The sequence below is a fragment of the Chlorocebus sabaeus genome, chromosome 18, assembly GCF_047675955.1.
Source record: "Chlorocebus sabaeus isolate Y175 chromosome 18, mChlSab1.0.hap1, whole genome shotgun sequence".
NCBI lineage: Eukaryota > Metazoa > Chordata > Mammalia > Primates > Cercopithecidae > Chlorocebus > Chlorocebus sabaeus.
The window spans coordinates 36,934,147-36,947,191 of NC_132921.1; the positions used below are offsets into that span (position 1 = coordinate 36,934,147).

A 13,045-nucleotide genomic window follows, 5' to 3' on the forward strand; every position below is an offset into this window, starting at 1 on the left:
GTGTGGCCTGCTTGGCTTTGGGCCTCTGTTCCTGTGGCACGCTTGCAGGAAGGAAGCTGCTGTCATTGAGCCTGTGTGTTTGTTCCTCCACTGTGTCCTGTTCAAGGGTAATTCATGTGCAGAAGGACAGTCTTCCAGGCGTGGGGGTCCAGCTTTCCTCTTGTTCAGGTGGGTGCAGGATGCTTGTGGGAACTGAGACTCAGTCGGCTGCATTTGTGCCATAATCTAATCTGACTGAAACATCCTCCTTGAGTCTTAAACGTTATATGACTGAGCTGTCATAAATTACATGTAGAGGCCGGGCGTGGTAGCTCACACCTGTAATCCCAGCACTTTGGGAGGCCGAGGTAGGTGGATGACCTGAGGTTGAGAGTTCGAGACCAGCCTGACCAACATGGAGAAACCCCATCTCTACTAAAAATACAAAATTAGCTAGGTGTGGTGGCGCATGCCTGTAATCCCAGCTACTTGGGAGGCTGAGGCAGGAGAATTACTTGAACCCAGGAGGTGGAGGTTGCAGTGAGCTGAGATCTTGCCATTGCACTCCAGCCTGGGTAACAAGAGTGAAACTCCATCTCAAAACAAAAACAAAAAACAAACAAACAAAAATTACATGTAGAACCCTGGGATATTTGTGGTTCTTAGAGACAAGAGGCAAACACACACCAATACAGGGGCAAAGATAACAGACTGTTATATGTAATAATTATTTTTGAATAACCACCTCTTGTCCAATGTCATACGTTATTTATTATTTTGAGTTCATCAAATTTAATACACATACATTTATAACACTTTTATATGGTACATGGCTAAACATGCCCTATGTCTAATGGGGTACTTTTAAGACTTTCCAAAAGTGTCAAAGTCCTACCATGGGCCTCTCGTATTTCTGGCAGTTTAGTGGCAAGGGGAAGGGGGAGATACTATACTTCCTGGTGAACTCCCACGCCTTTCTCTTCCCTGGATGGAACCCAGCACTGCACCCCTCCGTGCTACATTTTACCTCCATTACGGGAACTAGGAAATACCCTTTTCATTGGTTATACCCAGACAGATTGCAGTAAATTCATCTGCACTCCGTGGGGTTGGACAGAACAATCACCCCAGTGCAAGGAGCCGCTCACGTGCTGCTCTGGAGGGACAGGGAGGCTGCCTTTCTTGCCACCCATAGGGCAGATTCTTGCATCCAGGGTAGACATATAAAAATAAAGTTAGCTCAGAGGGTAGATACAGGTGATTAAATGAGATTATATAATAACTGCTGTTTATTGAAGGCTTGCTAGATACATAGGGCAGATTCCAAAGCCCAACTTTCCTAGGTTTGAAACCATATTACCCCGTATTAGCTGTCTGACCTTAGGCAAATGCCCTAATCTCTCTGAACCTCAGTTTCTTCAATTGTAACATAAGGATGAGAACAGTTAACATACAGGGTTATTGTAACAACTGTTACAATAATTGTTAATAATTAGTAATTGTTAACAATTGTTACAATAATTGTTTATAACTACTACATTGTTATAATAATTGTTAATAACTACTACAATTAATTGTTATAATTAATATTGTAACATATTAACAATATATTAAATCAAAATTGATATTAATTAATTAATATATAATTAAATAATACTGTAAGTAACAAAACACAGTAACAAACACTCCAGCAGTGAATTGTAAATTTATCTGGTTTACCCTTCTCTCAGCTGGAAAAGCACAACAATAATAGAGGTGATGCTGGCAACCACAGCCAACATCTGAATAGTTACGTAATATAACCATAACATTGAGGCTTACACATCCCTTTGGTACTTATATTGGCTGCATAAGGTTTCTTGGAACAGAAGTGTAGCTTTGTAGATGAGGTTTAAGTAATTTACCAGGGGAATCTAGAAAGTGACAGAACCCAGAATGGTCCGGAGGGGCGGTGAAGATGGGGGTCTCATACAACCCCTGTGTTTATGATTCATCAACACCGGCAAAAGGGCTGGTGGCGATCTGGGGAGATGGGCTAGTTCCCAGCACAGACACACTCTCCCTCTCTTTTCTGTTTATACAGTCTCACTCATTATACCCATTCTGTCTATTTCAGCCAGATGGGTTTATTGGTGAGCGTGCTTTGGATGTCTCTGCCTGTACCTCTTTACTTCAGTATTTCCCCACCTGGAAAGTCCTCCTTTTTCCTTGAGGCCTAAGTAAATTCTCCCCATCCTTCCAAGTCCAGGTCAAATTTTCCTCTTTTTTCATTTCTCTCCCTTTTTTTTTTTTTTTTAAAGACAGAGTCTCGCTCTGTCATCCAGGCTAGGGTACAGTGGTGCAATCTCGGCTCACTTCAACCTCCGCCTCTTGGGTTCAGACAATTCTTGCACCTCAGCCTCCCGAGTAGCTGGGATTACAGGTGTGCACCGCCACACCCAGCTAATTTTTGTATTTTTAGTAGAGATGGGGTTTCTCCCTATTGGTCAGGCTGGTCTTGAACTTTTGGTCTCAAGTGATCTGGCCTGCCTCAGCCTCCCGAAGTGCTGGGATTATAGGCGTCAGCAACCCGACCTTATTTCTTTTTAAGGGACCTTATTTCTCTTTAAAGGAAACATTCTACATAGGACTTTAGTCTGAAGTCTTTCAGCCAGTTAACAATTAAAATGAAGCCATCTTGTCACTGATAACCCAAGCCCATGGACTCTCCCACCCTCAGATGCCCAGATGTGGCGAAATATTATATAATGAGTTCCTGATGTGAGCAGAAAATGAGAACTATAAAAATAAGGTTAATCATACCTTAGAGGGTAGCTAGGGATGATTAAATGAGATTATATTAATAAGCTTCTGTTTATTGAAAGCTTACTCTATGGAAGCTACAATGTGTTTTGTATGTATTATTTAATGCTCATAAAAACTCTGTATGGTAAGTTTTCTCATCCTTATGTTATAATTGAAGAAATTGAGGTTCAGAGAGGCTATGGAACTTGCCTTAGGTCACACAGCTAATTAGCTGTAGATACGGTTTCAAACCTAGAAAATTTGGGCCCTGGAATCTGCTATTAACCAGTACACTGTGCCCAGTACAGTAGCTGGTACAGAATACATAGTGGGTAAATGGTACCCACTGATCTTAGGCAAGTTCCATAACCTTTACTAGTATTGTTATATTAAGTGTAGAAGCCAAGTAGGGAATATATCATTAGCTTCCTTTTACAGACAAGAACACTGAAGTTTAGTGGATTTAAATGACTTGCCCAAGATTATAATATCAGTAAGTAGTAAAGCTGGGATTCCTATTGACTTCATGTCTAGTGGTTTTTCCACTTTACTTAATGGTCTCTTGAGAAAGTTGGGTGTATTCTCTGAAGGAGAACAGGAACTTGGCAGCCAAGTCAGTTCTCTTAATTGTGTGCTGTGATAGGATCCTGAGTAGGGAGGAGGGAAGCATGCTTGTGGAACGCCTTTATGTCCAGAATTATTTACCATTTGTAGATTAGCGGCTATACCTATGCTCTTGGGGATCCACAGCCCCGGTGCCTTGGGACTCTGTACTCTTCCCCATAAGCTCCTGTACGTCCCATGGTCAACCTGCCCTGGCTATAGCTCTGTTTCCGGGACCCTCACTGTGGTCGGCTATGTCTCAGGACAGCCTTAAGGAGGACAGATTGCCAGGATGGGAATGACAGATTCCTTCATGGATTAGCTGGTAAAGTTGTGAAGCCATTATGTACCATATTAGTTTTTTAGGGCTGTTGGGACAAATTGCCTCTAACTGAATGGCTTTAAATAACAGAATTTATTCTCTCACAAGTCCATAGGCCAGTAGTCCCAAATCAAGATGTTGGCAGAATCATGCTGTCTTGAAGGTTTTATTGGAGAAGGTGTCCCATTCCTTTCTCTTGGTTTTTGGTGTCATCAGTAATCCTTGGCATATCCTGGCTTGCAGCTGCATAACTCCCATCTCTTCCTCTGTCATCCTGTGGTGTTCTTCCCCGTGTCTTCTCCTTGTCTTTTTTTTTTTTTTTTTTTTTTTTTTTGAGATGGAGTCTCACTCTGTCCCCCAGGCTAGAGTTCAGTGGCATGATCTCAGCGGACTGCAACCTCCGCTTCCCAGGTTCAAGCGATTCTCCTGCCTTCGCCTCCTGAGTAGCTGCAATTACAGATGTGCGCCACTACACCCTGCTAATTTTTGTATTTAGTAGAGATGGGGTTTCACCATGTTGGCCAGGCTGTTCTTGAACTCTTGACCTCAGGTGATCCACCTGCCTTGGCTTCCCAAAGTGCTGGGATTATAGGTGTGAGCCACCACACCCAGCCCACATTGTCTTCTTGTGAGGGCACTAGTCATACTGGATTAAGAGGCCACCCTACTCCAGTATGACCTTATCTCAATGATTACGTCTGCAAGGATGCTATCTCCAAATAAGGTCATAGTCTAAGATGCTGGGGGTTGAGACTGCAACCTATTTTGTGGGAGGAACACCTGTGCCCAAAATAATGTACTGGAAGCTGAGAGCAACATGGGAAATAGAGTATTGGGATGGGAGTTTAGACACCTGGGCGGCCTTCTAATCCTGGCTTCCTCACTAGCCAGCGCTGATATTATTCAAGGCCCTAGACCTTTCTAGGTTCCAGTTTCCTTAGCCGTAAAATTTGGATTGTATGAGATGTTCTGTGAGAGCCCCTTGGATCTAATTCTTCCCAAGGAACTTATTCAGTTGAGGTGCTGTGAATGGCATATACAGTAAAATTGAGAAAAATATTTAAGTGTCAGGTTTTATGGCAAATGGATTTCATCTTATCTGTTCACTCTGATTTTGGGGCAACCTGGAGCACTAGATTGAGGATCATCCTGAGGCTGCTTTCAGACATGAGGGAAAAGGCGATATCTGATGATGTTTGTCATTGGTTGTTTTTCCTTTCTTTCTTTCCTGTTTTCTTTTTCTTTTTCTTTTTTTTTTTGAGACGGAGTTTCGCTCTTATTGCCTAAACTAGAGTGCAATGGCATGATCTCGGCTCACTGCGACCTCTGCCTCCTGGGTTCAAGCGATTCTCCTGCTTCAGCCTCCTGAGTAGCTGGGATTACAGGTGCACACCACCACACCCAGCTAATTTTTTTTGTATTTTCAGAAGAAACGGGGTTTCACCATGTTAGCCAGGGTAGTCTCGAACTCCTGACCTCAGGTGATCTGCCCGCCTCAGCCTCCCAAAGTGCTGGGATTACAGGTGTGAGGCACGGCACCCAGCCTGTCATGGGTTGCTGAAGGGAAAATGGCACATGGATTATTCCTGGTCTGGGAATTTGGATAGAAGCGAGGTCAAAGGGAGTTGGGGTTTTTAAGGAGAGCTTTGTGAAGTGTAGCCAGCTAAGTGCTAAGAGGTATGGTATTGCCTCTTCTGTTTCCTGTACTATTTTGTACATTTTCATCTGGCCCTTGTTACATGATAGTAAACTAAAATATTGGTTTACATCTCTCTCTTCTGCTAGATTATGAGCTCCGCTAGGCAGGTCTCATATTTCAGTCATCTCTGTGTTCTTAGCACCTGGTATGATGCCTGGCACATTGTGGATGTTCAATAAATGACAAATTGATGATCAGATGAGACAGAAAAAATCGGATAGGTGGTAGGAGGGTGATCTAGATAAAGGCCTACTTATTCAAGCATGATTTCTGTGATGTTCTAGTAATTCCTTCATTGCCTACCTGGACCCATTGCTTCCCATTTACTAGGGAAATACCCTCTCAACCTCAGTGGTTGTTCCCTGGTTTTATGAGGCTGAGATTCTAGTTTCACTTCTATTAAAGCTCCTTCTTTTCTCCAAAGAGCACACCATGATGCTTGCTGGAACTCATTACTTCCCAGGTTCTAGGAGAACATCTTGTTTCATGGGGAACAAGATGTTGCCTATGGTATGTTTAGATTCATGAGGCCTTCCTCTTACAAGAAGGAGACTGAGTGAGTGGTTTCTCGTCCTGGAAACAACAAAAGATTCTAAAGAAATCTTAATGGATATGATTCTGAGGATAAAAGGATAAAATGCCTGTATATTATATATTTTTAAAAATGAAAATGGCCTGAATGTCTTTTTACCTGTAAAAATATTAAATATCATTGTAGCATGTTAATAAATTTTTATATAGATATAGTGAACAGAGATTCAGAAAGTTAGAAATGGTTACTAGGGAGTTAAGATGCATCTTTTTCTATAACTAGAGTCAGCTTCAGGTGTACTTTACATTGTTAGGAGCTGGAAAAACTTTAGAAGTAAAGTCGAAGAATGGAGGCCTCAGAAGAAACAGGGTTATTGCTGAAACTGTAGTACTGAGTACTGTCTAGGACCAGAAAGGCATGAAGGAGAAATCACTTGCATAGTCTCAGACAAGTAGATAGGGCTGCCCACAGTACCAGGAGCAAGATGAAGCCAAATCCAAAAACAGCCATGCAAATGCACCTCCACCAAAGAAGGAGGGAAGGAAGGAAGAAAGATCAAGGCAAAAGCAACCAAAGAACCGGAGCCCATAACTCAAGAACAGACAAAGCCAATCCAACATCTGGATAACTGACCCAAGTAGAAAATTTACCCAAAGGAATAGTGGAAGTATTCTGAGATATAATACAGGAAAAATGTCATGAAAGGAAGGACTAAATAGTTCTGAAGGGCACACTATGAACCAGGAAACTCTGATACACAGTAATCAATACTGATTATGATTACATAAGGATCAATGTTAACACACATCCTGGCTAAGTTATTGAACTAAATAAAGAATTCTTCAAGTATGCAGGAAGGAAAAAACAAGTTGTCTACACAGAAATAATCAGGGGAAATTTCGGACGGCCCTAGGCTTCTGCACAATGACAGAAGCCAGTGGAACAAGTTCAGCCAAGTTCTGAGGGAACACTTAAGAACAGTCATTACACCAGTGAGGTTGTCAGTCCAATATAAAGGCCACAGGTAAATAGTCTCAAATATGAAATAACTCAGGGAATACTGACCCCTTTCCTACCTTGAGCTATTTGGACAAAAGATTATGTAGTGATAAAATTTAGTCAAGCAAGAAATGAATCCAAATTAAAATCTTTGAGATGAATAATTATGATAACAGGACAATTATTGAGCTTCAAATTCATTTTAATAAATAGTTCAGACTAAACAACTGGGGGAAATATGATTGGAGAACAGAATATGTTATACACAAATGAAACAAAATGTAAACAATATTGAGGAGGTGGAAGTACAACAGTGCTTATTATCTAACACTTCCAGCATGCTGTCAAACATCTACAATGGTCAAAAATAGAAATAAATTGTTAAAATGTTTGAATATCTCCATCCTCTTACTTTTTTTTTTCAAACAAAAGCTGCCACATGTTTATTAAGACATTACTGGCTCTTAAGCATAGCTGGCTTTATAAACCATTTTCCACATATTATCACACATTTGGGAAATTTTCTGAGATGATATATCAAGACAGGCTTCTCTTGTGACTCAACTGGACTTCAAATAGTCTGTTTAGAAGTCTGAGTAATGATGCAACCTATACATCAGGGCCTTGCTCTTTTCTTTCTTTCTTTCTTTTTTTTTTTTTTGAGTCGGAGTCTTGCTCTTGTCGCCGAGGCTGGAGTGCAATGGCGCGATCTCAGCTCACCATACCCTCCGCCTCCTGGGTTCAGGTGATTCTCCTGCCTCAGCCTCCCAAGTATGTGGGATTACAGGCACCTGCCACCACACCCGGCTAATTTTGTGTTTTTAGTAGAGGCGGGGTTTCTCCATGTTGGTCAGGCTGGTCTTGAACTCAGGTGATCCACCCGCCTTGGTCTCCCAAAGTGCTGGGATTACAGATGAGAGCCACCACGCCTGGCCGGCCTTGCCCTTTTCATTCCCCAAGGCAAAGTATCCACCTCTGAGAGAAAATTCCATGGTATAAACATGAGAAATATTCTTCTTTTTAATGACTGGGAAGTTTGAAATACTGTACAGGAAGGAAGATGAACCAATCTGACTGCTTCTTTCATTTTTTCTGAAGCAACTGCCAATATTTCTGTAGTAGGATTGAATGTCAGAGAAGTAACACCTGTAACCAAGTTCATTATAGCTTTTATTGGCTTTGGGTTTGTTTCTCGGAGACAAGAATCTTGACTGTTTATATTTACTACTCCACAATTAGAACCACAAGCAACATACTGTCCATTCCAAGATGTGGCAATGCTTCATCCATATAAACTGCCTTAATCAACAAATCTGTTAAGGCACCTCCTTGAGTTCACATCCCAAACATAAACTTCTCCATCCTCCGAAGAGGCATATACTTTCTTACTATCTGAAGAGAACGTGGATGCTGCAACCCTTCCATTAATTTTCATGCTTCCAATCAGTTCTTTGGTCTTCATTGATAGCAAATGCAAATACCTGGCAGTGCCATTTATGAGCAAGAAGGACCCATCTGGGGAGACTTCAGAGCTCCTCACTATCTTCTTTCAAACCTCTCACTGGATGCACAGGAATTAATTTTCCAGCTAGCATGTCATAGACAAAAAACCTTGCTGTGGGTACTCGTGGCTAAAACTTCTTCCCCATTAGCACTAAGACAAGCCTTAAGGATTGGAAACCTTTCCAAATAGGTGCTTTGGATTCTAGGATTTGTTCTTCCATCAACCTGAAATAGTGATACGGTTATCTAATCCAGCGACAATCACAATCTGTGCACAAGGATGGAACCGCGCAGATGAGATCTGAGCAGCAGTAGGACGTTCTGCATTAGCATGCTGGCAGTTCCTCATCTTCAGGATTCCTCTTGGCAGAGAAGTTATTGTGGATATGAAATTCCCAGTCCTTTGCAACAAAGCATCTTCATCCTCTTCACTTTCATCATCTGAAGATATTTTCCGCCTATTAGTCTCTGCCCAGGCAGGTACTTCTCCCACGGCATGCTGGAATTCTTAAAGTCTCTTCTTAAGGTTGTCTTTCTAAAGTTTACTTTCACTAGCATTTTTCTTTCTTTTTTTTTTTTTTTTTTTTTTTTTTTTTTTGAGACGGAGTCTGGCTCTGTCACCCAGCCTGGAGTGCAGTGGGCGGATCTCGGCTCACTGCAAGCTCCGCCTCCCGGGTTTACGTCATTCTCCTGCCTCAGCCTCCCGAGTAGCTGGGACTACAGGCGCCCGCCACCTCGCCCGGCTAGTTTTTCATAATTTTTAGTAGAGACGGGGTTTCACCGTGTTAGCCAGGATGATTTCGATCTCCTGACCTCGTGATCCGCCCGTCTCGGCCTCCCAAAGTGCTGGGATTACAGGCTTGAGCCACCGCGCCCGGCTTTCACTAGCATTTTTCATCATTATCTTTCGGCCGATTGTTCATCATGTCAACCATTTCCTCATCTTCATCTTCTTCATCCACCCAAACTGGCTTCTTTTGAGGTGCAAAATTACCTTTTGCTTCATTCTCCGCTTCTGAGTCACCCGAGTCTTCATATCCTTGAACCCGCGGGCCCCGCAGAGGCCGCAGCCGCCCGATCTCGTCGTCTTCGATGTCGCCGGAGACCAGCGCCTCCAGGCACCGCTCCACGCCCAGGTTGCCCTCCTCCAGCGTGAGGCGGTGCCGCTGGCGGAGCCGGAGCCGTCTCTCCCCTTCCGCAGCGGTTACCGCTGGGATGAAGGGGCAGCCTTTTCGGGCGGCGCGCCCGGCCCGCTCAGGCTTTCCAGTCCGCCCTCGTTCTGGGCTAACGCTTCGGCTTCGCTCCGGTTCTCCCGTCCAGTTTCATTTGGCTCCTCAGTTCCCACAGCATCGTTAGGTTTGAGGAGAGACACAAGTGCTCACGTGGAACCTCGCTGCGCCTGGGCGCCTCTTTTCTTTTTGAGGCAGTGTCTCGCTGTGTGGCCCAGGCTGGAGTGCAATGGCGCGATCTCGGCTCATTGCAACCTCCGCCTCCCGCGTTCAAGCGATTCTCCTGCCTCGGCCTCCCAAGTAGCTGGGATTACAGGCATGGGCCACCATGCCTGGCTAAATGTTTTGTATTTTTGGTAGAGGCGGGGTTTCACCATGTTGGCCAGGCTGGTCTCGATCTCCTGATCTCAGGTGATCCACCCGCCTTGGCCTCCCAAAGTACTGGGGTTACAGGTGTGAGCCATTGCACCCGGTCATATGGTCTTATTCTTTAAAAATTATTTGTTGCATGCATCTGTTCATCCTTCCTATTTGTATACCTGCAGAAAGAAATCCCCGTTACAATCATCATAGAATATTATTGCTAATTAGTTTTAGTAATAGAATGATCTCAATTATGTAAACATGAAAGTTACGTTTATGTGTATATGTGAGATACGGGCATGTAAATACAGAGAAAAGGGACTAGAAAGCTAACTACCAACCTTGGCAGTGGCTGCCCTTGGGGAGAGCAGTGGAGCTGGAAGAGAGTGGGAAGGTGCTGGCGTGTTTTAGACTGTCTACCTTTGTGATGTTGCAGTCTTTTACCGTGAGGATATATTCATTTATTACTTACATATTTTTTTTAAATCTGAAGAAAAAAGTAGGGTAGGTGAGCCTAAATCACTCTGTCCTAACCGTATGGTTTAGATAAGGCTGGGCTGGGAGAAGAAGTGGAGATGGTGACAAGCAGCAGCGGGGAGAGGGGAAGGGGAAGGAGGATGTTTAGTGCTGGGACTGATCCTGCAATGCCGAGTAACAATCAGTGTTTTTATAGGGCACGCTGACTACAGAGTTTCTTTCCTGAAATTCCCCTTCCTTTGGTACAGTTTAGTTGCGTATTTGAATTGCTTGTGAATGAAGGGCTCTATAGCATGGTAAAGGGCACTCTTAGAAAAGATGGAGGAGGGTTGAGCATTTCTTATTCCACTTAAACAAATGTTCAGTTTTACTGTAATGTTCACATAATGTTCATGTTAGGGACTTCCAACTGGAGAAGACCACCAGAGAGATGAGGGCCATTGATCTTTTCACAGTTGTTCCCCATCATATAGAGGGAGTCTTGCATTTTAGAGAATGGTGTTGTATCTGAGCTTCTATGGTCCCAAGTGCAGTTTTGCTTTCCAGGGGAGGGTCATTGTGTCTTAACAAAGAGTCAACTCTGAGAAGGACCCATAACCCTCTCTTCTGTTCCCCTAGGGCAGCAGTTGAAGAGAGATACGGCAAAGATCTGCTCAGCCTCTCTAGGAAGAAGCCGTGTGGACAGTCTGAAACCAAGTATGTACCAAGTTTTTTTCTGGTTTCCAGGTTGGTTAATAATGCCCAGGAGCCCCTTCGCTTCAGCAGACAGAGTTACCAGGAGGTTGAAAAAAACTTTTGTTTTTTTGGAGATGGGGTCTCACTGTTTTGTCCAGGCTGGGCTCAAACTCAAGATCCTCAGTCAGGCACAGTTGCTTATGCCTGTAGTCTCAGCACTTTGGGAGGCTGAGGTGGGTGGATCGCTTGGGCCCAGGAGTTCAAGACCAGCCTAGGCAACTTGGCAAAACCCCATCCCTACTAAAAATAGAAAAATTAGCTGGGCGTGGTGGCCCATGCCTGTCGTCCTAGCTACTTGGGAGACTGAGGTGGGAGGATGGTTTGAGCTCAGAAGGTAGAGCTTGCAGTGAGCCGAGATCGCGCCACTGCATTACAGCCTGGGTGTCAGAGCAAGACTCTGTCTCAAAAGATTTTTAAAAAAACGATCCTTACCCGTCAGCTGTCCAAGTCGCTGGTACTACAGGCACGTGTCTCTGTACTTGGCCTGAAAAAAATTGCAATTTTTTTTTCCCTTATTTTCAATTGTGAAAAATCAAGACAAGCAGAAAAATGGCTAAAGTGGACTATGAAGCCACAACCTGTTATTAATACCATCTAAGTTTTTCTTGAAGTCTTTTTATATGTATACTTTTTCAATGATAGAATTATATTATGTATATTTATACTAGAAGTTTAATAGAAGGGCTTCTTGTGTATGTGTATGTGTGTGTGTATGTGTATGTGTGTGTGTGTGTGTGTGTGTACTGTATGCATGTGTGTTTTAGAAGCAAAAGAAGAAAAGAGGAAGGGCAATGTCCTATTTGTCCCCATTAGGACCTCTGAGGGGACACAGACTTCTGGGCATCTGTGCAAGTGTTGATAGCAGAGATGCCCGGAGGGCTGTGTTGAAATTATTTTATAATGTCTATCCTAAGTAAAATACCTGTAAAATTATATATAAATATAAAATTATACATGTATTTTTTGGTTTGTGATAACTGTAGGAGATTTTGCACCATTTTAAAAAAACTTTTTTTTTTTTTTTTTTGAGGTGGAGTTTTGCTCTTGTTGCCCAGGCTGGAGTGCAGTGGTGCGATCTTGGCTCACCACAACCTCCGCCTCCCGGGTTCAAGCAATTCTCCTGCCTCAGACTTCCGAGTAGTTGGGATTACAGGCATGTGCCTCCACGCCTGACTAGTTTTGTGTTTTTAGTAGAGATGGGGTTTCTCCATGTTGGTCAGGCTGGTCTCGAACTCCCAACCTCAGGTGATCCACCTGCCTCAGCCTCCCAAAGTGCTGGGATTGCAGGCGTGAGCCACCACACCTGGCAAAAAAACTTTTAAGTTTAGGGGCACATGTGCAGGTTTGTTACATAGGTAAACATGTGTTATGGGGGTTTGTTGTACATATTATTTCATCGCCCAGGTATTAAGCCCAGTACCCATTAGTTATTTTTCCTGATCCTCTTCCTCTTCCCACCCTCCACCGTCTGATAGGCACCAGTGTGTGTCATTCCTTTCCATGTGTCCATGTGTTCTCATCATTTAGCTCCTACTTATAAGTGAGAACATGTGGTATTTGGTTTTCTGTTCTATTTTAGTTTGCTAAGGATAATGGTCTCCACCTCCATCCATGTCCCTGCAAAGGACATGATCTCATTCTTTTTTATGGCTTCCTAGTATTCTATGGTGTATATGTACCACGTTTTCTTTATTCAGTCTATCATTGATGGGCATTTAGGTCAATTTCATGTCTTCCTTCATTTTATAGTTGTCACTACCCATGTGAGATTTCTGTACCATAATTTTTGTTTTTCAGTCATTCATTTAATACTTTGAGGA

At 43.2% G+C, this 13,045-nt stretch overlaps 1 protein-coding gene and 1 pseudogene across 1 annotated transcript in view; one reads left to right on the forward strand and one right to left on the reverse strand.

Annotated features, from left to right (window-relative positions):
* PSTPIP2 (proline-serine-threonine phosphatase interacting protein 2) overlaps nt 1-13,045 on the forward strand; it is a 94,565-nt gene that overhangs the window by 42,678 nt on the left and 38,842 nt on the right. The window contains exon 3 of the mRNA XM_007974151.3: nt 11,109-11,186. Coding sequence (XP_007972342.3) covers nt 11,109-11,186 — 78 coding nt within the window. The remainder of the gene's footprint in view (nt 1-11,108; nt 11,187-13,045) is intronic.
* Nucleotides 7,456-9,771, reverse strand: LOC103222478 (U3 small nucleolar RNA-associated protein 18 homolog; annotated as a pseudogene).